The sequence below is a fragment of the Sorex fumeus genome, unplaced genomic scaffold (genome assembly GCF_029834395.1).
Source record: "Sorex fumeus unplaced genomic scaffold, SorFum_2.1 ptg000072l, whole genome shotgun sequence".
Taxonomy (NCBI): Eukaryota; Metazoa; Chordata; class Mammalia; order Eulipotyphla; family Soricidae; genus Sorex; species Sorex fumeus.
In genome coordinates this window covers 36,105,939-36,132,491 of record NW_026606129.1, presented here as the reverse complement: position 1 = coordinate 36,132,491, position 26,553 = coordinate 36,105,939, and the positions used below count along the sequence as shown (strand labels likewise).

The 26,553-nt window shown below is 50.8% G+C and overlaps 1 protein-coding gene and 1 pseudogene across 2 annotated transcripts; one reads left to right on the top strand and one right to left on the bottom strand.

Annotated features, from left to right (window-relative positions):
• Nucleotides 1–2,169: 2,169 nt before the first annotated feature.
• On the bottom strand, nucleotides 2,170–24,684 carry CRTAP (cartilage associated protein). 2 transcript variants are annotated; one of them, XR_008794495.1, is made up of 8 exons: nucleotides 24,133–24,684; nucleotides 15,302–15,451; nucleotides 13,501–13,672; nucleotides 12,093–12,221; nucleotides 5,892–6,037; nucleotides 4,855–4,938; nucleotides 2,755–2,957; nucleotides 2,170–2,385 (listed from the first exon to the last, which is right to left on the bottom strand). XR_008794495.1 is itself a non-coding variant. In XM_056129471.1 (7 exons), exons 1-7 carry the CDS (start codon nucleotides 24,619–24,621, stop codon nucleotides 2,904–2,906), a joined length of 1,224 nt encoding a protein of 407 aa, XP_055985446.1. In that variant the 5' UTR covers nucleotides 24,622–24,684; the 3' UTR covers nucleotides 2,393–2,903. The 2 variants fall into 2 exon arrangements, 1 of the variants encoding a protein (XP_055985446.1); XM_056129471.1 differs by lacking the exon at nucleotides 2,170–2,385 and having other exon boundaries at nucleotides 2,393–2,957.
• Nucleotides 20,888–21,070, top strand: LOC130037584 (translation machinery-associated protein 7-like; annotated as a pseudogene).
• Nucleotides 24,685–26,553: the final 1,869 nt, after the last annotated feature.

The following is a 26,553-nucleotide window of genomic DNA, read 5'->3' as shown; positions in this document are numbered from 1 at the left end:
ATTCGGAGCTCTGAGGTTCGCTGGTGGCCACCTGTCTGCTGAACACAAACCAATGTGTGGGCAGGTCTGTGGGAATCTCCAGGCCAGGTCCGAGAAGGCTGTCCTTTCCTCAGCCCTGCATGGCGCTCCGGGCATGCTGCTGGGCTTCCTCAAGCTGACCTCCCTCGTTCTGACTGCCCACTGACAGTCAGACAGCCTACTCGGGGAAGGGCTGAAAGGGCCAGAGAATATGCTTTGCAGGCGGGAGACCCAGTTTCAAACCCCAACACTGCATGTTCCCCCACGCTCTATCTCCCAACAGCACTGGGAGTGGCCCCAGAGCACCACGGTTGTGTCCCCAGAAAATAAAAATAATAAAAGAGCTAAGAACAGCAGCTCCTGAATACCAGCACCCCAGGCTCCGCTCTGTCTTCTTGTTATGTTTCTCACTTCTAGGGGGATATTCTAGGTTCTAGGCCCTTTTCTCCTGCCTTGAAATTACCTCACAGAGAGGACTCAAATTATCTCACAGAGGACCCAGCCAGCCTCAGCTTCAAGTTCCATTTACACGCCTGGGCCCAGCAGGGGGTGCTGTGGGGCTTCTCCCAGACCTTTCTCCTTGAGCAGCACCTCACAGTTCCATCTGAGCCTGTGGGCTGCACTCAGGGTATCAGCCCCCAACTAAATAATGCCCAGGAGGAGCAGGGGGCTGGAGCAATAGTACAGTAAGGCACCGGCCTTGCACACAGCCAACCCGGGTTCAATCCCAGACACCCCATACGATTCCCAGCGCACCACCAGGAGTAATTCCTGAGTGCAGAGCCAGGAGTAAGTCCTCAACATCACTTAGTGTGGCCAAAACCAACAACCAAATAAACAGAATGGCCTTGGGGGCGGAGGATGTGACTCTGGTGTTAGTGGACAAGTCTTGCATGTTCAAACCCTAGGCTAAATGATCTTTTGCACCACATAGTCCCTGAAATGCGCCCGTCCACTGATTCCTGAGGAAGAACTGCCCTGAGAAGACCATATTTTGCTTCAAAGATTCACCCCTGTGCCCTGTGAAGCCTCCCACAGCCAGATTCAGACTCCGAGAGGCCTTCACGGGCTTCTGAATACACTCCCGGTCCCAATAAAGCACATGCATGCAGGTCACCATCTCAAGCACTCCTTCAAGACCTGTTGTGAGAAAGTGCTCCAGTTTTATTTGCTAATGGGAACTCCCCTTCTCAATCCCAGCTGCCTGCTCTGTGCCAGCTTCCTGGCTTAGCCACTCAACAACCACCTTCCCCACATCAAGAAGTGGCAGCTCCATGATTCCCTTTATTCAGTCCAAGGACCTTGAGGACACTGTGTGCAAGTCTTTCTCTTACCTGCCATGCCAATCTTGGTCTTGCTGTCAAAATTAATGCATTGACCCACTTCCCATCATCTCAATTACTACTGCCCAGGTCTGGTGTAGCATCTCTCTTGATTGGAACTTGGCAATAGCGGGGCTAACTGGTCTACCTGCATCTACTACCCCCTGCTCGTGTTGATTTTTTCATACTGGTACAATGTAATGCCAGTCAATCAAGAAATATTCTGCTTATACTTACAAGAGACTCCTAATCTTACTCAGCGGAGAAGTCAAAGTTTTACCAGGCCTAAGGAGGTCTTTATTCTACCCATCCCAGACATTCAGGCCTCTCTGCCTTCCCTCCCTGTTCTTCCCTTTGCCCACTCCTTGGCGTCCTTTCTGTTCCCTGACCATTCCAAATACGATACCCACCTGGTGTTCCTGTCTGGAGTATTTTTCCTTGAGGCCTGCTTCTCTGCACTTGCTCTCTATGCTTTGATCTGACACTGTGAGGCCTTCCTGACCCACCGCTTGGTTAAGTGACTGTGATGCTTGGTTAATTGATTCAAACTAGGGTCTAACACATGCAAGGCAGGTGGTCTACTGCTGAGATCCGTCTCCAGCCAGCCCACCTAGTTCAAGCTACAGTGTTATCTCTAGACCTTCCAGCCTCCTTTGGGTTTTGATTTTTTTCCATCATGATTATGACCTGCTGATCTCTCGCCTTTGTATTTTGCTGACTGGCAGTCTGTCCCTCCTTGTAGAATGTTGGATCCATGCAGGCAAGAGTCTTTTCTGTATCACCAGTGGCCGGCCCAATGCCGAGAGCAAAGTAGGTACTCAATAAATACTCACTGAGAAAATGTTTGCAATTAGGCTCCTTTTCCTTTCATCTATTTTCAACTTTTATACTTACAAGACCTGAGCAAGGTCCTCCCATGGGATCAACCAACTACTGAAAGACGTCAGAGATGCAAAAGTCCCATTTCTGTATACTATGTGGCCTACCCAACTTCTTTTCCAGTGGGTTCCAGAAACCGTCCAGGTCAGCCCGTGTGCAGGTCACCCTGGGGAGCAGAAGAGCACCTCCGCCATCTTTTCTGGTTCAGGAAATAGGGATAAAGTTCTAAAGTCTTGGGTGCCCAGGAAGATCAAATTAGGTTTTCATAATAATCTTTTTCAAGTATTTTTCTTATTTAAAAATACTGTTTGGGGGTTTGTTTTGTTTTGTCTTGTTTTTTGTTTTTTCCTGCCTGGGGAAAACAACAAACCACGAAGACTGCTTCTACCCAAAATGGCAAGGAAGGCCAGCGTGAACAGGGGGAAGATGATGTGGACACGGGAAACACTGGGGTGACAATGAAGATGAGGGTCTGGACACAGGAGGCAGGGGTGAAGATGGACAGGCGATGTGGACACAGGAACGGCAGGCTCACCCTGGGCTGTGTGTAGTGAGAAATGGGGCCTTTCCTTCCACATCACAGAGGAAAGAGAAGACCTTGAGGTATCGGCCACGCGGCCTATCGAGCAAAGGAAGACACAGACTGCTTCCAGAATGTCCAAGGCAGGTCTCTGGTTGCCGTGACTAGCCTGTCTCCTGCGTCTCCAGGAAGTCGTCCACATATTCAATTACCTCTCCCTGCAAGAGTCAAGGGGGCACTCCGTTAAGCGTCTGTTATGGGGGCCATCAAGCTCTGGGGAGCAGAGACCCTCCACAAGACTCCCCAGCTGCCTCTGCAAGCAGGACCAGCCTGTCACCACTGCCCAGGACCCAAGGCCCCTCTCCTGGGCTCTCCTGGCTTCGACCTCAGGTGAACTTAGAGTTCAGTGTCCTGCATCTTCCACAGATGACCTGAGTGGAACAGGCAGTCCAGTCACCTCGGAGAGACCCTGACTTTTGTCCCCACTTCCGTATTGCCCCAGGCCCCCTATAACCCCCTCTCAAGCAGTTCACACAGAAACACCTGCTGCTCTCTCGCCCTTTTTTTTTTTTTTTTTTTTTTTTTGCATTTTGGGTCACAACCGGCAATGCTCAGGGGTTATTCCTGGCTCTGCACTTAGGAATTACTCCTGGCAGTGCTCAGGGAACCATATGGGATGCTGGGAATCGAACCTTGGGCCACCGCATGCAAGGCAAATACCCTACCCACTCCAGACCCTCTCTCCGGCACTCCAGAGAGGTGTAGAGTGTAGAGCCAGGAATAAGCCCTGAGTGTAGAGCCAGGAATAAGCCCTGGACACTGCTGGGTATGATCCAAAAACCAGAAATAAAAAAAATAACAAACAAACAGAAAAAAGAGTATGATCCAGAGGTCCGGAAAGAGAGTATGGGGCTGTTAAGGCACTTACCCTGACCACAGTTCAGCAGGAGTGACTCTAAGCACTTGGCACTGCTTCTCCACAGGCCTGTTTCTCAGGTCAGAGATTACAGCCAAGTACTGCTGAGTACTGCCCAAACTCCACAGACCCCCTCAAAAAAGTTTTTTAAAAAGAGCTTGATCGGGGCTGGAGCAATAGCACAGTGGGTAGGGCATTTGTCTTGCACGCAGCCGACCTAGGTTCAATTCCCAGCATCCCACTGGTCCCCTGAGCACCGCCAAGAATAATCCCTGAGTGCATGAACCAAAAGTAACTCCTGTGCATTGCTGGGTGTGACCCAAAAAGAAAAAAAAAAAAGAGCTTGATCTGCAACCAAAAGGCAAGCTCACAGCAACAGAATGCATGCCTGGAGTTTGCTCCTGGCTACGACGGTGTGGCTCCCGATCCCCACCCCCAACCAGTTCTACAGGTATAGCCCTGGAGGTCCCCAGCAGCACCATGTATGATAAAACCAGGTCAAGGTACAGAGCAAGTCCCCCACCCGCTGTACTATCTATCCGACCTAAGAATGCAAGGTAAGTTAAAAATGACAACTGAGGACTGAAGAGATACATGTGGCCTTGCATGTGGCCAATCCTGACTTGATCTCTCGAACCACATAATCATCTGAGCATCACTGGTTGTGGTCCTGGAAATCCCTAGCACCATCAGTCTCAACTGAGCTCCCATTGGGGAATCAATGGGGAGGGCAACTGGGAGGACCCTTCCATCCAAAAAAAAAAAAAAAATTTACAGTTGGGTCCAGGGATAGAGGGATAGAGCACAAAGGGCTAGAGCCCAGGCTTTACATGTGGGAGACCCAGGTCAATCCCAAGCACCACATGCTCCCTGAGCACTGCCAGGGAGACAACTTTTCTCTGCCTTGTAAGCACTGAACCAGGAGTAGCTCCCCCTGGAACCATCCAGAAACAAACAGACAAAAGAGATAGGAAGGTGAGTGCAGGGGATCCCTGAGTATGGTTCCATCCTCGCTGTCAGGAAGCCTCACAGCACTCGGCCTGCTTTCCAAGAAGGCCATGTTCATCCGAGCTCTGCCTCTCAGAAAAATACCCCCAGAAGCTGTGCTTCTCCACAGGCCTGTTTCTCAGGTCCGGGATGACAGCCAAGAGGGGAATCGCATCCTCTCCTGCAGCTGTGTGCTGGGCATGGCCACTCACTTCGTCATCATCCATGAGGTTCTCCTTCGCAAAGTCATACAGCTCTTTCTGGAGTGTCGTCACATTGAAGAATTGAACTGCTTCCTGTACAGACAAAGAAGAGCTATGATGACCAATCGTGGCAAGACGGAGCAGGGGAAGTGGCCTTTACAGATTTATCCGGGGCAGTGACGGAAACATCTGAACTCAGAGAGTGATAGTGCTTGCAAGACTTCATGCCAAGGAAATAAAAGACATTTCCCCTTGCCCCTTATGCATTACACACTCCAGGGACTGGGCAGATGGCTCACAGGGCTGGGCACCTGCTTTGAATGGGGGAGGCTCAGGTTTGATTCCCCAGAACCTCAAGGTCTCCTGGAGTACCATCAGGACCACCTCACAAGCACCAAGTGCCCCAGGAGCAGCCCTGAGCACTGCCAGGGGTGGTCCAGAAACCAAACTAAAAAATAAACTGTGGGGACCAGAGCAATAGTACAGCGGGTAGGGCATTTGCCTTGCATGCAGCTGACCCGGGTTCGATTCCCAGCATCCCATATGGTTCCCCCCGAGTACCGCCAGGAGTAATTCCCAAGTGCAGAGCCAGAAGTATCCCCTGTGCATCACTGGGTGTGACCCAAAAAAGCAAAATAAAAGCATTAAAAAATTAAAAAAAAAATAAACTGTGGGCCGGAGCAATAGTACAGCAGGTAGTTTGCCTTGTACGCAGCCAACCCACGTTTCATCCTTGGCATCCCCTGAGCACCACCAGGAGTGATTCCTAAGTACAAAGCTGGGAGTAGCCCCCAGAGCAGCGCTGGGTGTGGCCCAGAAAAGCCCCCCAAAATAAAAAAAAAATTTAAATAAACTGTATATTTGGAGAAGGTGATTTTTATCAGACATGAAGCATATCTCAGTTTCTCCTGAGGCTGAAGAAATCAAAAGACCAAACTGTTAGGAGACTAAAACAAAAACGACAGGAGGGGGAGGTTCTCCTCATATCTGCAACAGCCCATGGCCTCGGGGAGGTGGAAACCCAGAGCGCGGCCTGTGGTTCTTACCGGCCGGGGCTGGAAGTGCTCATCGGCGAGGCCCCACTTGTCCCTGTGGTACTGGTAATACACCAGGTTCTGCTGCATGACCTTGTCCTGGGCGTCGAAGAGCAGGTAGCTAACAGCACAGGGGGCTGCGTTCTGGAGGTCATTCACTGGTGTTGGTCAGGGGAGAAAGAGGAGCAGGAATTCAGTCATGGCTGTCGGGCCCAGCCTGTCCAGTCACCCACCTGGAAGGGCACCTTCCTCAAGCCAAAGATCATGATCCTGCCCCATCTCATTCTCTGCAGCCTGTCCCTCGGAAGGTCACCAGGTATAATGACACTTCCAGGGGCAGGTGACAGGGTGCCAGGCGTCTCCGTGGCAACCTGACATCCAGGATGAAGTTACACAAGCATCTCCTGAGACAGCCTATGGACGCCATGACGTGTAAGCACTTGAGGGGCCGCAGAGCCTGGCCTGAGCAGGATGGGACACAGGGATGGGCTCTCAGGGGGCAGGGGAACTTCTGAGAATAGAATCTGTGGACAACGGGATCTTGGTGTTGCTACCCCAACCAACACAGCAGCTTTCCATGGCCGTTGAGAAGCATCTGGTCCCTTCCTCAGGGAGACCTGGTGTGAATGTCAGCTCTGAAAGTTTCTCATGACAATCTTGAGGAGAGGCCAGGGAGACTGTTCAGAGTCTGACATTGTATGGTACCCCCCAGCATCCAGTTGGTACACCCACACTAATGGACAATCTAGAAACACTTAAGCATCACATGGTCCCTCTAGCATCAAGCCTGGAGTAGCCATAAATAGCAGTGAGCCTAGGTAAAAAAAATAAATAAATAAAATAATTTTAAAAGTTTATTATCAAGAAGATGGGAGACTGTATCTAGATCAAGGATGAAGGTCTCAGATCTACGTAGCCCTTGAACACCTCAACCAAGACTAGGAAACCCAAAAAGCACTGGACTCTGCACTAAGGAGATGAAAATCCACCTTTGCCCTCTCATCCCTCGGAGGCTGCTCCTCCCTCTTTGGTCACCCCCACCTGTGATTCTGAAGAGTGCAGAGGGAAAAGGTGACAAGACCTTTGCATTCCGGTACATCCCACCAGCTTTGAGTAAAGCGGGGTTTGGTCCAAGAAACTCCAGGATGCGGGTGACTCAAGCGCACCACCCAGTGGTCATTTTCTGTAATGACAGCGTTCATTTTGTTCACATCTGTGGACCATCTAGAAAGAGCTCAGGATGAGCCACACTTTCAAGAAGCCAGTCCCAGGACATGAATTTTATACACATGGTTGCCTGTAATTCCAAAAATGAAAAAGCCCTAGGAAGGAGTACGTCGAGTAAAAGGAACTTATCCGCCAAGAAGCCGTTGCCACAATTTCCCCCAACGCTGGTATTGCAGGCAAGTTGGATATGCTCCACATCACTGTGTGCCCAGCTCCAGCCTCACTGGTCCCAGCCATGCCCAGAGGGATGAGCAGCCTGAGGGGCGCCTTCCTGAGTGCCCCAAGGGTCACTCAGCCAAGGACTCCACAGGTTTTCATGCATATGAAATTAAAACGCTAGCTTGTGTTTTCATCTCCCCAAAAACTCTTTCGGTTGTGAGCCCAAGACTGCCAAAGTGCAGGATGCTGAATCAGGGTGATGGGCCTCCCAGCGCAAATGCCCCTATTTAAATACCATAACTCTTCTACACCACCCACACAATTTTCACAATTCTCATTGACACAAGGCTCTTCCAAGTGGATGAAAGGGAAGTGGGGAGACGGGGAGGTGGCTTGCTTTGGGTATTTCTCGGTATTGGTCTGAGTTGTTTGGTTATCTGAAAGAAACAAGCCTCTTTGAAAGAAATGAGCAATCATTCATATTTTTAAGAGGGGACTGTTCACAGCAAAAACACTGCCGAGGAGAAAGCTGGCCCCTTAGCATGACAATGAAATCCTAAAAACTGGGTGGGGGGGGCTCTCTGCTGCCTCATAGGAAAGCACAAAGATTTTTTTTAATGTCCTGTTTTATTTATTTATTTACTTTTTGCTTTTTGGGTCACACCCAGCAATGCACAGGAGTCACTCCTGGCTCTGCACTCAGGAATTACCCCTGGCGGTGCTCAGGGGACCATATGGGATGCTGGGAATCAAACCTGAGTCGGCCACGTGCAAGGCAAACGCCCTACCCGCTGTGCTATTGCTCCAGCCCTCAAAACGCACAAAGATTTTTGAGAACTGGCCTCTCATCCGGGGCCAGGGCTACTGCAGCTACTCCCACCAGGCACCCAGGCAGGGGAAATTCTGCAAAGAGCATGCGTGGTCAACAGAATCTTGGTGCTGCCCCGACCAGGGCAGCAGCTTTTCGTGGCTGCTGAGAAGCTTCTGTTCCCTTCCTCAGGGAGACCTGGTGTGAATGTCAGCTCCGAAAATTTCTCATGAACAATCTTAAGGAGAAGACATGGAGACTGCTCAGAGTCCGACATTCTATGGTACCTCCCAGCATCCTGCTGGTACACCCACTCCAATGGACAACCTAAAAACACCAAAACATCATACGGTGCCCCCAGCATCAAGCCCGGAGTAACCATAAAGACCAGTGCGTCTCTTTACAATAGCCAGAATCTGGAAAAAACCTGAGTGCCCAAGAACAGATGACTGGTTAAAGAAACTTTGGTACATCTACACAATGGAGTACTATGTAGCTGTTAGAAAAGATAAAGTCATAAATTTTACACACAAGTGGTACCACATGGAAAGTATCATGCTAAGCAAAATGAGTCAGAAAGAGAGGCATAGACATAAAAAGATTGCATTCATCTGGGGGACATAAAGTAACAAAATAGGAGATTAATACCCAAGAATAGCTGAGATCAGTACCAGGGGGATTACTCCAAGGCTTAGAGGCCAGTCAGGCACTCTAGGGGAAAGGGCAGCTCAGATAGAGAAGGGAGCACCAAATAAAGGGTGTTTGGAGGATCCTCCCAGGAGGGGAGATACATGTTGAAAGTAGACTATGGACTGAACATGATTGCCACTCAATGCCTCTTTTGCAGACCACAATACCCAAAAGGAGAGAAAGAACAAAAGGGAATGCCCTGCCACAGAGGCAGGGTGGGATGGTGGGGTGGGTGTGGGAGGGATATTGGGATCCATGGTGGTGGAAAATGGGCACTGGTGGAGGGATGGGTACTTGATCATTGTATAATCGAAACCCAAGCACAAAAATTTGTAAATCTACAACTGTACCTGATGGTGTTTCACTAATTAAAAAAAAAAAGTGCATATGGGTTAAAAAAAATTAATTGAAAAAGCTTATTATTGAGGTTGGAGCAATAATAATACAGAGCAGGGGTATGGCATTTGCCTTGCATATGACCAACCCCGGGTTCAATCTCTGGCACCCCATATGGCCCCTTGAGCCCACCAGAAGAAATCCCTGAGCTCAGAGCCAGGAGTCAGCCCTGAGCAAAGTCACATGTGCCCCCCCCCCCCCGGCCAAAAAAAAAAAAGAATTTTTTAATTAAAAAAGTTGATTATCGATAAAAACAAAAACATATAATAAACATATACATACTTTTTTTTTCACTTTAGCAATTAAGGTTTTCAGTGTTCCCCAAAAAGGGCAGGAGAGAGGATGAAAAGATGGGAGGCGAAGGGGGAATCAAAGAGACAGTAAGCCATAGGGGACATTCTTGGCCTGCAACCAACCCAGGTTCTATCCCTGGCACCCCTTAGGGTCCCCTGAGCCCCATCAGGAGTGATCTCTGAGCACAGAGCCAGGAGTAAGCCCTGAGTACCACAAGGAATGGTTCAAATACACTCCCCCTCTCTAAATTAAAGGTAGGAGACCATCACCAAAGGAGGGTCCCAACCAAGAATAAAATGGCAACAGTGGGTCTGATGTCAAAATATTGAATGTAATCAAAGTAAAGAGAGAGCGTAATGTGGAAATCATCTGCCCCACAGGTAGGGGGAGGACGTGGGATGGGAACATACTGGGGGTTTTGGTGGTGGAGAATGGGCACTGGTGAAGGTACAGGTGTTTCATTGTATGATGGAGACTTAAACCTGAAAGCTTTATGACTGCTCTTATGGTGATTCATTAAATAAAATTATAAAAAATGAAAATAAAAGAAAAGTAAGGTGGAGTTCATGCCCAATTCAATCAGCTAATCAGTGGCTGAATAAATAGTAGTACTCCTACATTTAAAAAAAAAAAGACAATGCTGGCGCGGATGTGGTGAGAAAGGGACACTCCTTCACTGTTGGTGGGAATGTCGACTGGTTCAGCCCTTCTAGAAAACAGTATGGACGATTCTCAAAAAATTAGAAATTGAGCTCCCATTTGACCCAGCAATACCACTCCTGGGAATATATCCCAGAGAGGCAAAAATGTATAGTCGAAGTGACATCTGCACTTGTTTGTTCATTGCAGCACTCTTTACAATAGCCAGAAACTGGAAGAAACCTGAGTGCCCAAGAACAGATGACTGGTTAAAGAAACTTTGGTACATATACACAATGGAGTACTATGTAGCTCTTAGAAAAGATGAAGTCATGAAATTTACATACAAGTGGTACAATATGGAAAGTATCATGCTAAGCGAAATGAGTCAGAAAGAGAGGGATAGACATAGAAAGATTGCATTCATCTGGGGGATATAAAGTAACAAAATAGGAAATTAATACCGAAGAATAGCTGAAATCAGCACCAGGAGGATTACTCCATAGCTTAGAGGCCAGCCGGGCACTCTAGGGGAAAGGGCAGCTCAGATAGAGAAGGGAGCACCAAATAAAGGGTGTTAGGAGGATCCTCCCAGGAGGGGAGATGCATGTCGAAAGTAGACTATGGACTGAATATGTTTGCCACTCAAAGCCTCTTTTGCAGACCACAACACCCAAAAGGAGAGAGAGAACACAGGGGATTGCCCTGCCACAGAGACAGGGGGGATGGGGGGATGGGGGTGGGAGGGATATTATCCATGGTGGTGGAAAATGGGCACTGGTGGAGGGATGGGTATTTGATCATTGTATAATCGAAACCCAAGCACAAAAAATTGTAAATCTACAACTGTACCTCATGGTGTTTCAGTAGTAACAAAAAATAAATAAATAAATAAAAGAATAAAATGGCAACAGCAGAAGCAGGACCTTTGTGGTCAGAGCCACCTCCTGCTCCCCACTCCCCGCTCCCACTTGTCCCATACCTCCTGGAATTCCAGAGCAGCAGTTGGTTGGGGGGGAGGGGGAGAGTTGGTTAGGGAGGGGGAGAGACCTAGGCAGACACTAGCATGCAGCTAAGGTAGGCGACCGTGGTTTCCTGCCCGCATGCCCTCCCATGGCTGCACCCATATACGCCAGCCACAGCACTGGAGCACTGGAGCACTGTCCTCCCATTGTTCATCGATTTGCTCAAGCGGGCACCAGTAACGTCTTCATTGTGAGACTTGTTGTTAACTGTTTTTGGCATATTGAATACGCCACAGGGAGCTTGCCAGGCTCTGCCATGCGGGCGGGATACTCTCGGTAGCTTGCCGGGCTCTCCGAGAGGGGCAGAGGAATCGAACCTGGGTCAGCCACGTGCAAGGCAATCGCCCTACTCGCTGGGCTATCATTCCAGCGCAGCAGAACCCCAAATCTGCACAGAGAGCTACTTCCTCCCTCATGGTTTTTCTCTGCTGTCCACTTGGAATGTTCTGAAGGATGAACCCTCAACCCTCCAATCAAGGCAGGGCCCACCGGAAGGAAGGGCTGGGAAAGATACAGCATGCAGGAACTCAGAGAGGAAGAGTGGAAGCCGGTCTAGAGTTCACTCCCTGCCCACACAGGAGCACCCAGAGCTGGGGCTGTGAACCCAATGTACCCGGGACAACTTTAGGACCTTAGTCCTAACTCTAGTTGTCTGGTTGCCGCGGGGTCCATGTGGGGACCAGCAGGGCCACACCTGGTGGCCTTGTCTCCACCTTACAGAGGAGGAAGTTAAGACTGCGACCAGGTAGCAGGTGCAAGAGCTGGAATCTTCATGGCTTTCTTTTTTTCTCGGGGATTGGGAGCAAGTTGGAATCTGAACCCTCACCTCGAGGCCCCCTGGGGCCCCAGGTCTGCATCCTGAGTCAGCTGTCAGCTGTGCTTACAACAGCCTCGGGTAGGTCCTTCCAGGGAGGGGAGCCGGGCCCCAGAAGGCTGCAGGTGCTCGCTCAGAAACTGGAGAAGAGGATTACTCACACTTATAATAAGCAAACTGCAAATAGTGATACATGGTAGCCACAAATTTCTCCACTGGGTAGCCCCCAACCACAGGTGTGAGGCTCTCTTCGCACTGTATCTTGCATTCCAGAACTTCTATGTAATGATCTGGAAGAAGAGACACAATATTTTCCTCTTTTCATTCATTTTCTTAATACTTCTGCCTCCCCACGCAAACGTACAAGATGAAATACTTGCCACTTTGCTATAAGGCTAGATTTTTTTTAACACACAAAGTTCCTTAAAATCAATTTAAAAAAAAGCAACCAATATTTTTCAAGGCCAAAGGATTATTACCAAAGGGAATTATAAAAGTGGTTCATAAACACTGTGCAAAAGTAGGTTTATAATGAAGAAATAAAAGCTACAGGGGTGGGAAATAGCTCAGGGGTGAGAGTGCATGGCCTACATGAACAAGGACCAGAATTCCATCCCTGGTACCACACAGCCTTCTGAACAGCCTAGTGGTACCATGGGTCAAACCAGCACCGGGCCCTGCATTGAGTCATGCAACAAGAACTGCCCAGAGTCAGGCCTGGAGCAACAGTACAGCGGATAGGGCATTTGCCTTGCATGTGGCTTACCCGGGTTTGATCCCCAGCATCCCATATGGTCTCCCAAGCACAACCAGGAGTAATTCCTAAGCGCAGAGTCAGAAGTAAGCCCTGAGCACTGCTGGGTATGGCCCAAAAACAAAAAAGAAGTGCCTGGAGTAGCCCCTGAATGTCTGAGCACTGCTTGGGAAGTTTCCCCCACCCAAAATGAGAAATACAGGGAGCAGAGATAGCTCAGAGAGCAAAGGGCTTCCTGTGCAGGCAACCAGCCCTAGTTCAGACCCCCAGTACTTCACATGGTTCCCTGAGCCCCACCAGGAGTGACTCCTGAGCACAAAGCCAGAAGAAGGAAACCTTGGGCACTATGCCAGGTGTGGCCCAAAAACCAGAAATGACAAATACAAAAGGACTTTTCTTTAAGTGAGTGGCATTTTTGGTTCTTTTTTTATTTTAGGTCATAACTGGCAGTACTCAGAGACTACCCCCAGATCAGTGCTTGGGGGTCTCTCCTGGCCGTGCTTGAGGACCGTGCAGTGCCAGGGATCGAACCCGGGCCTCCTACACCAGAGTCCACGCTCAGCATGCTGCACTGTCTCCCAGCATTTTTGCGGTGTTTTGGATTTTCTTTTCTTTCACATTCCCCTCCCTTTCATACTGTGCTGATGATGGTCTCACTCACACACACACACACACACACACACACTATAGACAGATACACACACACACAACATACACACACATACCTACTTTAGACAGATACATACACACAACATACGCACACACACAACACACACACACACACACACACACACACACACACACACACACCCTACCTGCTATGGACAGATAGAAATCCTTGAAGTCCTTGATCTCCCTGAAGCCCTCGCAGGCTGCCAGACAATCATAAAAGGCCTTAAAGAAGTCAGGCAGGGCCAGCTCCATGTCGGTGATGGATGTGCGCCAGTTCTCCCCATTGTAGGCCCGCACGGCACGAATGAACAGGTTCTGGAAGGCAAGGAGAAGCAGGTGAGGCTCCTGACGTGCAGGGGACAGCCTGCCCACCCCACAAGGACTATTCCCCGGCAGCGGGTTCCATTCAGGCAAGTTATGAAGCAATACGCACGGCCAGAAGCGGCTTCTCTCCAGATTATTGTTCTGCTGCTGTTGTTATTGGGGAGAAGGGGAGGGTTGGTCCACACCCCATGTCCTGTTTTGTTGGGAGGGGCCGCACCCAGTGACGCTCAGGAACATCACCTGGCTCTGTGCTCAGAGATCAATGCTTGGGGGACCATATGGGATGCCAGGGACCGAAACCAGGTCAGCGTATGAAAAGCTAGTGCCCTCCCTGCCATACTATTTATTTTTCAGTCTGTTTGTTTTGAAGTCCCGCCCAGTCCCACTCAGAGGTTGCTCCTAACTGTACTCAGGGATCACTCCCGTCAATGCTCGGCAGACCACATGGGGTACCAGGGATCGAAACCAGGTCAGCGCATGCAAGGCTAGAACGCTGATCACTGTACTATCTCTCCATTCCCTCTCCAGCTTTTTCTATTTTCTTTACAATGGGACACTACTTATTCAGTTAGCTAGTAATTTCAAAAGTAGCAGGTGCTTGGAGCTAGCAGAGCAGGTAGGGCATTTGCCTTGCACGCGGCAAACCCAGGTTTGATTCCCAGCAACCCATTTAGTCCCCTGAGCACTGCCAGGAGTAATTCCTGAGAGTACAGTCAGGAGTAACCCCCTGAGCATCACTGGGTTAACACAACACCACCCAAAAAGAAAAAAAAAATAGCAGGTGCTTGATAATCACTTCAGGTTTAAGAGGCCAGGAGCACATGCTTTGCATGTAGGGGCTCCAGGTTTGACCCTGGCACTGCCTGGTCACCCAAGCACCACTGGGAGCAACTCCCGAGCACTGTAAAAAAGAAAGTCTACGGTGACAGAAATCCAAGGACTGGCCTGCAGGGCTCGGAGTCCGCACCAACGCCAAACTGTGGGACGCAGACTGCAGGCTCAGTCGTAGAGCACTTGCCCTGTCGTTAGAACATCCTGGTTTCCACCCCAACACCACGAAAAGCAAATCAGTTCATTCATTAAGGTTAAAAGGGTCTGGCTGCAAAACAGCACCATGAAACACCCAAACGGGGATGAAAAGATTCTTTCTCGTGATGATGGAGGCGATGACATATACCCGCCAAAATTCGCCAAGTTGTAAATGAATACTTACCTGTGACTCCAAAAGATTAATTATGCCTCTAGAATGCTGCTTGTAAAACTCAAATCAAATCAGGGGCTGGAGTGATAGCACAGTGGGTAGGGCATTTGCCTTGCATGCAGCCGACCCGGGTTCGATTCCCAGCATCCCATATGGTCCCCCGAGCACCGCCAGGAGTAATTCCTGAGTGCAGAGCCAGAAGTAACCCTGTGCATTGCCAGGTGTGACCCAAAAAAGCAAAAATAAATAAATAAATAAATAAACCTCAAATCCAGGTTCAATCCTGGCACCCCAAATGGTCTTCCGAACAACAGCAGGAATGACCCCTGAGCACAGAGTCAGGAGTCAGCCCTGAGCAGTGCCAAGTACAGACCCCCAAAATAGCAACCTCAACTCACAGGGTGAAAATGTACACAGACCTCATAGGACTTGGTCTCCAGGTCTTTGATGTGGTCCTCGGCATCGGGCAGGCTCCTGTAATAGGCCATGTTCCTCTTCATCATCTCATCCTCTGGATGTTTCAGAAGGAAGGTGTGGGCCGCGGCAATGGCTTTTGGAAGATTATTTGCCTAAAGTACAAAGATGAGAAAGAGCCAATCAACAGAGCAGCAGTTTCACAAAACAAGAACAGTCAGGGGCCAGAGAGACAGCACAGCAGGTAGGGCATCTTCCTTGCACAACCAACCCAACTCAGGTTCGACCCCCAGCATCCCATAGGGACCTCTGAGCACTGCCAGGAGTAATTCCTGAGCGTCATCAGGTGTGGCCCAAGTGGCAACAACAACAAAAACAAGAACAATCAGCCCACCCATCCCTTTAGGTTTCCAGTTTCCGGTCAGGGTGCCCCAATCAAAGACCAACCTAGTGTCCTGACCATCAGGACCACCTCAGGGCTGCCCTGCACCACACAGCCAGCCTGAACAACTTTATGACAAGGGGCGCCCCAGCCTTCAGGGGTTCATCCATGAGAAACCCTGGCGGGGGTGGGGGGGAGGGACACAGAAGGAAGGGACTAGCGTGACTGAGTAGCCATCCCTCCACTCCCTCCCTGCTAATGTCCCTTCGCTGATGGTCACTGGCGCTGAGAGGGAAGGGGTGGGTTTCTCCTTCAGTTTCCAATTTGGGTTGGGGGTGTTGGGTCACACCCAGTGGTGCTCAGGGAAAGATCCCAGCGCTGTGCTAGAGGTAAGGGGGTATCACTCGACACAGTACTCCAGAGAATAGAGTTCTAGGGTTCAAACCAGGCCTCTGCATGGATAGCACCCCACCTCTCGTGGGCCCCCACATTCCATTGTACTTTCTCCCGTTCCCTTCCAGCCTCGAGCCACCAGCCTGGGCTACAACACATACCTCGTGGACCCCGCATATACCGTCCTAGTTAGTGTTTCCCAAGCCACCCCCAATGCCCAGTGCTTTCCTTTCCTGTTGGAACCCGGCAAAGCCCAATATGCATCCAGTGTCTCACAGAGCTTCTTCCGCAGCAACACTGTCTGCAGCTCCGCCCCACCCCTACCCCCATGTCCTCCTCTCTCCACCCAGCAGATGCTGGTGGGGATTACCCCATAAACTGGTGCTATTCTTCAAAGTGGGTCTGAGGGGCTGGAGCAATAGAACAGCGGGTAGGGCATTTGCCTTGCATATGGCTGACCCTGGTTCAACTCCCAGCATCCCATATAGTCCCCCGAGCACCACCAGGAGTAATTCCTGAGTGCAAAGCCAAGAGTAAGTAACCCTTGTGCAACGCCAGGTGTGATCCAATATGCAAAAAACAAATGAAGAAAAACCAAAATGAGTCTGAATGGTGAGCAAAACAGGAAGAAGAAATCCCTCCCTTTGGCCTCCATCATTCTAGTAAATTCTCCCTCTCTACCTCCCAGCATCCTCTGAGGCCTGAGAGCTCAACACCTCAGTGCAGACTTTGCGTGCAGGAGATACCAGTCGATCCCCGAGCTCACTACAAGTGACCACTGAGCACTAAGCTGGGAGCAGCCCGCCCCTGACCCAGGACACATGTGGACTAAAAGCAAACAGACCAAACAGAGTCTGTCTTTGGTGTTACCTGTCCTGCCTTCTGCTCTCTGTACCACTCATAGTCTCATTCAGTGGTAGGACAGCGTCACTTTGGACATGCCTGCCAGCCTCCTGACTACCATCCCTGAGGGCAACATGAGCAACCATGTTCCAGGCCCATGACACACGTCCTGGGACGAGGCAGGACACCCAAGTGCCAGAGCTTCGGACATGCCACAACCACCATATCCATGTTCTCACAAATAAATTCACATCCTCATCTCCTCTCATCCTGAGGCAGCTGTCAGCTCACTCTGCATCTGATGACACAAGGGAATGTACGTGTCCGGTCTGAACACTGAAATGACCACAGGACAAAAGTCCTCTGTGCACCAGAGAGAACTCAGCAGGGGGCAGGAGAAGAGGGAAGGGGGGTTGCTGAGTGTGAAAAGAGGAGTGCGGAAATGCCCCAGCCTAGGGTCACGAGTCCCGTGGGTTCTGTGAGAGCAGCCCTAGGCTATGGGCCTGAGCTTCAAGGGTGGCACTTGGGGGGTAGTGCCCAGGAGGACAGAAATCCAAGGAAGACCCATAGTAAGGAGCAGAGGGTGAGGACCGGAGAAATAACACAACAGTTAAAGCATTTGCATTGCACACTGCCAACCTGGGTTCAATCCCCGGCATCACAGATGATCCCGAGCATAGCCAGGAGTGCTTTCTGAGTTCAGAGCCAGGAGTATACCCTGAGTATTGTCAGGTGCGACCCAAACATGGCACCACATCTGCGCAGGAGGAAGAGAGCAGCATGGAACACCTTCAAGAGTGTTAAAGAAGTTATTAAGAGGACGAAGAACCTCCCGCTCCGGGAACATCTTTTCGACTCCACCATTCTTTCTGCACTGACATACACCTCAGAGACCTGGACCCTACGAAAATAGGATGAGAACACTATTCAGGTCTCCCAAAGAGTAATCAAAAGAGCTGTGCTTGGAGTATCACGCTTCACTCAACTGTGAGAAGGAATCCAGAGTTCCAACCTCCATGGACAATCAAGGATCAGGGACCCTGCCTTGTTTACCAAGGTTTCTAAAATTAGATGGGCTGGACACGTACTGCGATTTGGAGATGACCCTTGGACTGGAGCCGTTACCAACTGGATTCCACTGGATGTCAATAGAACGCCTGGCCGCCCACCTATGAGATGGTCGGACTTCATCAAGACCCTGAACAAACGGTTTGATGCTCTTGGAGCAAGCAGACACCATTGGGCTACACTAGCACGTGACAAGGACAAACGGAGACGTTACTGGTACCCACTCAAACAAATCGATGAGCAACGGCATGACAAGTGACAAGTGATACATTTTTAAAAGAAGGGGGCAGGGGGTGCTGACAAGGGCAAGCAGACCAGAGGAGAGACACCTACCTGTCCACAACCCCAACCACCACAGGGCCCCCTGCCCTACCTTCCTCTCTACTCGCCATTGTCCTTGTAGCTGTGATGACCTAGGGGGGCACCCACCAGGGGGCCAGGCTGTGATCCTCGCAGAGCAGCTGAGGGTCCTGACTCTTGGTGGTGGTGCTTGCACATGTGTTTATATGAGTTCATTCAAATGTGTCTGCAGAGGTCACACTCGAGGCCTCAGTGCTCAGATACCAGTGCTGCTCCTCTATGTGCCTGGCTGCAGTGTGACAGGAGACCACCTTCACTGGAGTCTCTGACAGCAGCACCACCAGGATCGAGCTGGGTGCATGTGGTGGCACTGGGGATCGAACTCCTACAAGGAGGCTGTGCTAAGCTACTGCGCTGTCTTCCAGCCCCCAGTGACATCCTGGCTATGGATATCACCTGAAATTTTTTTTTTAATTTTTATTAGTGAGACACCATGAGGTACAGCTGTAGACTTACAAATTTTTGTGCTTGGGTTTCAACTGTACAATGATCAAACACCCATCCCTCCACCAGTGCCCATTTCCCACCACCACGGATCCCAGTATCCCTCCCACCCCACCCCCTTCCCACCCTGCCTCTGTGGCAGGGCACTCCCTTTTGTTCTCTCTCTCCTTTGGGGTGTCATGGTTTGCAAAAGAGGCACTGAGTGGCAATCATGTTTGGTCTGTAGTCACTTTCAGCATGCTTCTCCCATCCTGGGAGGATCCTCCCAACACCCTTTATTTGGTGCTCCCTTCTCTGTCTGAGCTCCCTTTTCTCCTAGCATGTGTGGCTGGCCTCCAAGCCACGGAGCAAAATTCCTGGTACTAATCTCAGCCACTCTTGGGTGTTAGTCTCCTATTTTGTTACTTTGTGTTCCCCAGATGAACGCAATTTTTCTATGTCCATCCCTCTCTTTCTGACTCATTTCGCTTAACATGATACTTTCCACGTAGTACCACTTGTATGTAAATTTCATGACTTCATCTTTTCTAATTCGCCTGGAATTTTGACACAGGGGGGTGAGAGCAGAAATAGCAGGGGGCATGGAAGGGGGGAAGAAGCCAGATAGGGATCCAGGCTGAGTCTGCACTGGAGGAGCACCAGGCGTGGTGAGGAGAGATGCCCAGATATCCGTGCTGAGTCTTGTGGGAAGCCACTCTGACAGAGTCCTAGGAAGTAATTTCCAGCACTGGCTGGAAAAAGGTTCATGCAGCAGCTACAAGGACATGAATGCAGCCCTAGAACAGCAAGTGTGATGAAATCACTGGAGCAGTCTCAGAGGAGCTATAGTGGTCGTCTCACAGCCTCTGACTTGGGGCCTAAGTTTTACAGCAGGAAAGTCCATCCTGAGGAGGAAAGGCTGATTTTATCCACTGCACCTCAGAGTCTGGGAAACACCTAGGCTATACCCGACAGACCCCAGGCAGGTTTGAGAGAAGAGAGGGGAAAGGGAAAAGCAGGGACCAGATGCCCAGGAGGACCCCGGCCAGTGGCCCGTGACTCTCTGCAAAGTCAGCCTCTCTGTGAGGATAGCTGACGGGGTTTGCGGGGGCCAGGAACAGGGAAGGGGGACAGTGCCTATGAAATAGGGTCAAAGCTCGGAGTTCAAAGCCATTAAAGCTCTGATAAAGGGATGGGGCCCACGGTCTCCCTGCAGCAGGGATGAGAAGCAGTGGCAGGGTGTAGCTCAAGGGAACTCACACTCAGGGACTCGCCTGCATTTGCTGATGCTGAGGGACTACGACCAGGAGAGCTTGAGTCTACCCACCCCACCCCACCCCCAATCCTAACGTCCAAACCACCATCTCCACTCCCATGTTCAACTCGGACCTCTGCCTCCATCAGTGGAATGAGAGGATGCAGCTCCTGCCACCTGGTTCAGCGGGCAGGGGCCAGGTAGAGTGTAGGAGCCTCTATCCAGCCACTTTCTTCCTCCTCAAGAGACTGACACAGGAAACACAGTGGCCAGAGGGTGGCCCAGGAGGTGAAGCACTTGCCTTGCATGCGGTCATTTCAGCTACAACCCAGGTTCAAATCCCGAGCACCACCTACAGTCCCCTGAGCACTGCCAGGGCTCACACAGAGCCAGGAGTAACTACTGAGCACAGTCTTAGGTGCGGCCACAACTACTACCATCACCTCAATTAATTAATTAACTTTTTAAAAAGAAAATGTTAGGGGCCGGAGCAATAGGACAGCGGGTAGGGCATTTGCCTTGCACATCACCAACCCGGGTTCGATCTCTGACATTCCATATGGTCCCCCAAGCACCATCAGGAGTAATTCCTCAGTGCAGAGCCAGGAGTAACCCCTGAGCATCGCTGGGTGTAATCCAAAAAGAAAAATAAAAAGAAAATGTTGGGGCTGGAGCAATAGCACAGCCAGTAGGGCATCTGCCTTGCATGTGGCCGACCCTGGTTCGATTCCCAGCATCCCATATGGTCCCCTGAGCACCTCCAGAGATAATTCCTGAGTGCAGAGCCAGGAGTAACCCCTGAGCATTGCTGGGTGTAATCCAAAAAGAAAAAAAAATAAAATGTTAGGGCAAGGGGAAGCAGGTGCCATGTACAGCTGCGAAGGTGGCAAGAAGCACAGCCCAAGAAGCAGGCCAAGGAAAAGGACCAGGAAGATGAGGCATTCAAGCAGAAATGAAGGAGGAGCAGAAGAAACTCAGGAACTTAAAAGCTGAGACCGTGGAGAAGGCCTCCTGGCCACTGGCGGAATTAAGAAATCTGGCAAAAAGTAAGCTGTTCTTCATGCTGGAGAAAACGGTGATCTTTAATTCTGATTAAACATCTGGATTCCCTGCATAGCTTCTGTTGCCAGCAGTACCTAGAATGAAGTGTTTTGGAACTTATTGTACACTTAAGAAAAAACTTCTGTAAATAAAAGAAAGAGGAGGAGGAGGAGGAGGAGGAGGAGGAGGAGGAGGAGGAGGAGGAGGAGGAGGAGGAGGAGGAGAAGAAGAAGAAGAAGAAGAAGAAGAAGAAGAAGAAGAAGAAGAAGAAGAAGAAGAAGAAGAAGAAGGAGAAGAAAAGGAAGAATTCGTAAGGTTGCTCTTCCTTTGGTTCTCAGCTATTTTTCCTGAGGTCAGTAAACCTAACCCAGAACTGTGCCAAAGTATATACTCTTCTCAAGTGTTTGATCTAGCATGGATTCTATGTCATCTCGAATGAAACCAATTCATTTGGGGGGAAAAAAAAAGAAAGAAAGAATTAGGTCTCACTCAGGAAAAAACAAACCACACAATAACACCACCTAAAAAAAATCCCATTTCCACTGATTTTCAGTGACAGCAATTAGTGAAGACCTTGATCCTTTTATAATATGCTCACCTTGTCCCTGCCCTATAGAAAGCATAAAATATCAAAACATCTCCTAGTCTACAAACTTTCAAGTAAATAATCGTAACAAGGATCTTGAAGAGAAATTACAGGACAGAGGTGTGTCTTCATGGCAGACACGTGCTTCACATGAATGAAGCCCTGGCTCGGCACTGAAAAAAGGACATAAGGGCCAGGACTTGGCTCAAAGGGCTATATTTTGCATGTACATTGCATGTGGAGCTTCGGGTTTCATCCTCAACACTGCAACACACACACACACACACACACACACACCCCACACCTGGGCCACTGGGAGCAATCCCTGAGCACTCTGCGGTGTGGATCAAAATCAAACAAACAAATGTTTAGTTTTGTTTAAAAGGAGAAAAGAGGAGATGAGTGGTCCAGTGGGCGGGCATTTGCCGGGCACCTCATATGGTCCCCAAGAGCCACCAGGGGTGATCCCTGAGCCAGAGCCAGGAGTCACCCCTGAGCACCACTAGTGTGATTCCCCATCCCCAAAAAATAGTGCTGCATGAGCCCGTCATAATTTTTCACTGTCCTGCAACTAAATCTTATCATGGATTCTATCGTAAAATTCCTATTATTGCCAAAACATTCACAAAGCAAATACTTCATACAAAACCTGAAACAGAAATACCTCATCTTTCATTCTGTTTGAGGTTTTGTGCCATTGGAAGGCTCCAATGAATACAATATACAGTGGACCATCTCAGTGGGGATCTGAAAAACACATCTAGTTGCCCAAGGACTCCAAAATTCAGGAACCAACCATTAGTATGGCAGGCAGGTCACTGGCCTTAAACACTGCCAACCCAGGTTCAATCCCTGGCATCCCATATGGTCCCCCAGGCACTGCCAGGAGTAATTTCTGAGTGTAGAGTCAGGAGTAACCACTCCTCATTGCCAAGTGTGGTACAAAAAGCCATAAATAAATAAATAAATAAGGTTCCATGTAAGCGTCACCATATGGCTGCTTCCAGACTCGGACCTACACCATGAAGCTGTATTTTTATACTCATTAAAATAAACTATAAAATCCAGCTCCCGGACGAGACCAGTGCAGTCTCCTGCCCCCGCGCCTGGCTGTTCCTCGCCGGGGTCCCTTGGAGGGGAGCGGGTTGAGCTTTCCTCCCCGCCCCGACCAGGGCTCCGGCAGCGGAAGACCTCCAGGACCAGCCACCACCATGCCGAGACCACTCTCCGCACACATGAAGGTACTGGCAGAGGGACAAAGCCACGCGGGTTCCGGGGCCGAGATCTCCAAGCCTACTCGGATTGGAGTTGAGCATCCTCCACCCAGATCCTCCAAATTCCAGTAGGCGGGGGTCACACCCACCACCTGGCCCCCTGGCGCCGTGTAATCGCATCAACGTCCAAGACTCAGAGACTATAAAATCCAGCTCCCGGAACCCGGGACATCTTTTTATGACATCTTATTATCTCATTCCTACTTTGGACAAACTTGCAGGCTATCAAATGTAGCCTGCCCACAGGGCAGAGTCTGGCAAACTCCCCGTGGCGTACCAAATATGCCAAATACCAGTAACAATGATGGGTCGCATTCTCCTAAAGAGCCTTGAATATAATCTCAGGGCTAGGATGAAAGAGACCTTACTGGGGCCTGCTCAAGGCAATCAACGAATAACAGGATGATGAATGAATGAATGAAAATAAACGCACTATATCTCTTTAAAACACACACATTTTAAAACACACACATTTTATCTCTTTAAAACACACACCCCACAACTGTTTAAAGGCGCTAAAACAGGAACTGCTATTTGAGAGGGCACTCTCCTGAAGACTAAATCAAAGTTTTTTATCTAGAATTCAGCCTATCCTCTGTGGTCCCCAGAATAAGAACTATAATTAGCGGCTAAGTTTAGCCAGCAGCATCCAGAAGTATTGAAACACACACACACACACACACACACACACGAAGACAGCTGGGCATCACTGAGCACAAATCTGACCTTCATCCACCCCGTGCCCCGGTGCCCCTTGCCAGGCCTGCTTCTTCCTATGCACCGGGCAAGCCCGTTCCTCGAGTCCTCGGCCGCCTTATTACGGAAAGTCGCGCTCCCCGGGCAAAGGCAGCGTGTACGAGCACAGGAGCGTGTGCGCACCGGTCCCTGGTGGCACTGATCGGCCCCCAGCCGGGCGCCACGCACTGAGCTAAACACCCTACGTTCGTCTTCTCTGTCTCAGAACACCCCTTCGGGAAAAGTACTTTATCCTGATGTAAAGTTGGGTGGAAAGCGGTGGCAAGGTGGGGGGAGGTGGGGGCGGGGGGGGAGGAGCCAGGATTTGGAGGATTTGGAGGAGTAGCCAGGAGGGGCTGTCTGGAAAAAAACAAGTCATCCCCAAAGCCCGGAGAAGCAGCGGAGCGTGGAGGGCGCTGCCCGGGCTGCGGGTGGGCGGGCCCGGGGCGGGCCCGGGGCGGGCGCGGCCGACTTGCCTTGAAGTAGGCGAACTGCAGGAACTTGTAGGGCTCGCGGCGCTGGAAGTCGGCCAGCACGTCCCGGCTGGGCTGCGACTGGCGGAAGGCGGGCAGGCCCTGCTTGCAGCGCTTGAGACAGTGCGCGCGGCGCAGCAGGCCCCCGAAGAGGCGCAGCTCGGGGTGGCGCGCCAGGGCGGCGGCGCGCTCGGGCTCGGGCTCGGGTTCGGGTTCGAGCGCCGCGCTGCAGTTCCGGTGGCAGAAGGCCTCGCTGTCGCGCAGTAGGCGGTGCAGCCGCAGGCTGATCTCCAGGTAGCCCACGCTCTCCGCCCAGTGCTCGCCGCTGTACTGGTCCAGCGCGTGGCGGTAAGCCGACTCGAGCGGCATCAGCTCGTCCCGCGGGAAGCTGCGGAAGCTGTAGCGCTCGTACTGGGCGCGCCCCGAGCGCAGCGCGCACCCCGCGCACAGCAACGCCAGCAGCGCCGCGGCCGCCCCGCGCCCCGGCCCCATCGCGCCCGGCGGAAGGAAGGGCGCCTGCAAGCCCGCCGGGAGAGGAAGGAAGAGAGGAAGGAGGAGGACGCGCGACTACGCGGCGGGCCCGGGGCCGAGAGGCGGGGACCGCAGCCTCCGCCCCTCCCCGCCCGCCGGAGGGGTCGGCGCCGGCGCCGCCGCCGCTGCTGTGCGCTCGGGCTCCGGCTCGCTCACGTCGGGGCCGCGGGGTTCCGTTTGCGGACTCGCCGTCTGCAAGTCCCACACGGTTTAGAGCGCTGCGACCCACGGCCTGGCAGCCCCTGGAGGACTTGTAAAAAATCCAGACACCCGATCCATCGCCCCAGGGTCTCAGGCGGCTCAGGCTGCGAACCCCTGGTGCACACTTGGGTACCACTGTCGGGAGCCTCACAGAGTTAGAAATAGTTAATCTGAGGCCCCATGGGATAGTACAGTGAATAGGGCGCTCGCCTTGCGTGCGGCAGGCCCGGGATGGATCACCAGCATCCCATAGGTTTCCCCTCTAATCCATTTCCTCAACCCTGCCAGGAGTAATTTCTGGACATGGCTAGGTATGGCCCCCAAAACAAAATCAATCAGATGTCAGCGGCCTTTTTGTAAACTGTCGAGCCGGCACACCTTAGGACTCTGACTCCACTCTACAGAATACAGTCCCGAAGACCCTAGGTTTGTTCTTCACTCTGCAAGGTAGCAACAAAGGATTTGGCAACTCCTAGCTCTGTGCTCAGGGATCACTTCTGGAGATGCTCAGGGACCATGCAGTGACAGGGACTGAGTCCAGGTCTCCTGCATGTGATGCCTCTGCTCAGTCCTTTGAGCTATTTCTCTGGACCTCCTTGACATGTTTGAAGAACACAGGCCAGAACAGCACCAGCACACACCTATGAGGATGTGTACTCAGAATCCAGAACACTGATGACAATAAATGCTGACACGGATATGGCGCAACAGGAATTCTTATTTATTGGTGATGGGAATGCAAAATTGGAAAACGGTTTGGTGGTTGCTTACCAAACTAAACATTTTTACCATACTACCAAGCGTTCCTAATCTCTTCAGTATTTATCCAAATTAGCTGAAATGTGGGGATGGAGAGATAGTACAGGGGTTAAAGCATTTGCCTTTCACACAGCCAAACCTGGTTTGGTCGATAGTTCCCCAAGCGTTACCAAAGTAACCCCTGAACACAGAACCAGGAGTGGCCTGAAAAACACAAAACAAGGGCAGGTTCCCTTTTCTGCCTTGAAGGCCCAGCAGTCCCCAGTCACACACCAGATACCTGCAGGCACAGGAAATGGCCCAATCCACAAATAATCTCAGAAAGAGCCATAAGCAACTGAATTTTCCCAAGTGGGACCAGTCTACCCACTGAAAAATTCTGGGTCCTTCTCAGAACGAGGATGGGGATTCCTACGCAGAATCCCCTTTGGGCCTGAAGGCACAGCAGCACCCAACCACACCTGATGCCATCAGACATAGAAATGACCCAGCCCCACAAATGAACCTCACCATGTCACCAAGTCACCAAATCACTTCAGCTCAATAACTCCTGGAGTGTCCTTGTCTACATATGCAGCTGTGCGATACCTCCAACTTTTATAGTACTGTCAGCCCAGTAAAAGGTAAGGTAAAGGCCCTCCTGTTGTTCGTTGATTTGCTCGAGCGGGCCCAGTAACATCTCCATTAGAGACTTTGTTGTTACTGTGTTTGGCATATCGAATACGTCATGGGGAGCTTGCCAGGCTCTGCCGTGCGGGCAAGATACTCTCAGTAGCTTGCCGGGCTCTCCGAGAGGGGCGGAGGAATCGAACTCAGGTCAGCCATGTTGGCTGCGTGCAAGGCAAACGCCCTACCGCTGTGCTATTGCTCTAGCCCAGTAAAACCACAGCAAATCTGATGGGAAAGTTGCCTAGAAAACCACCAAGTTCAACA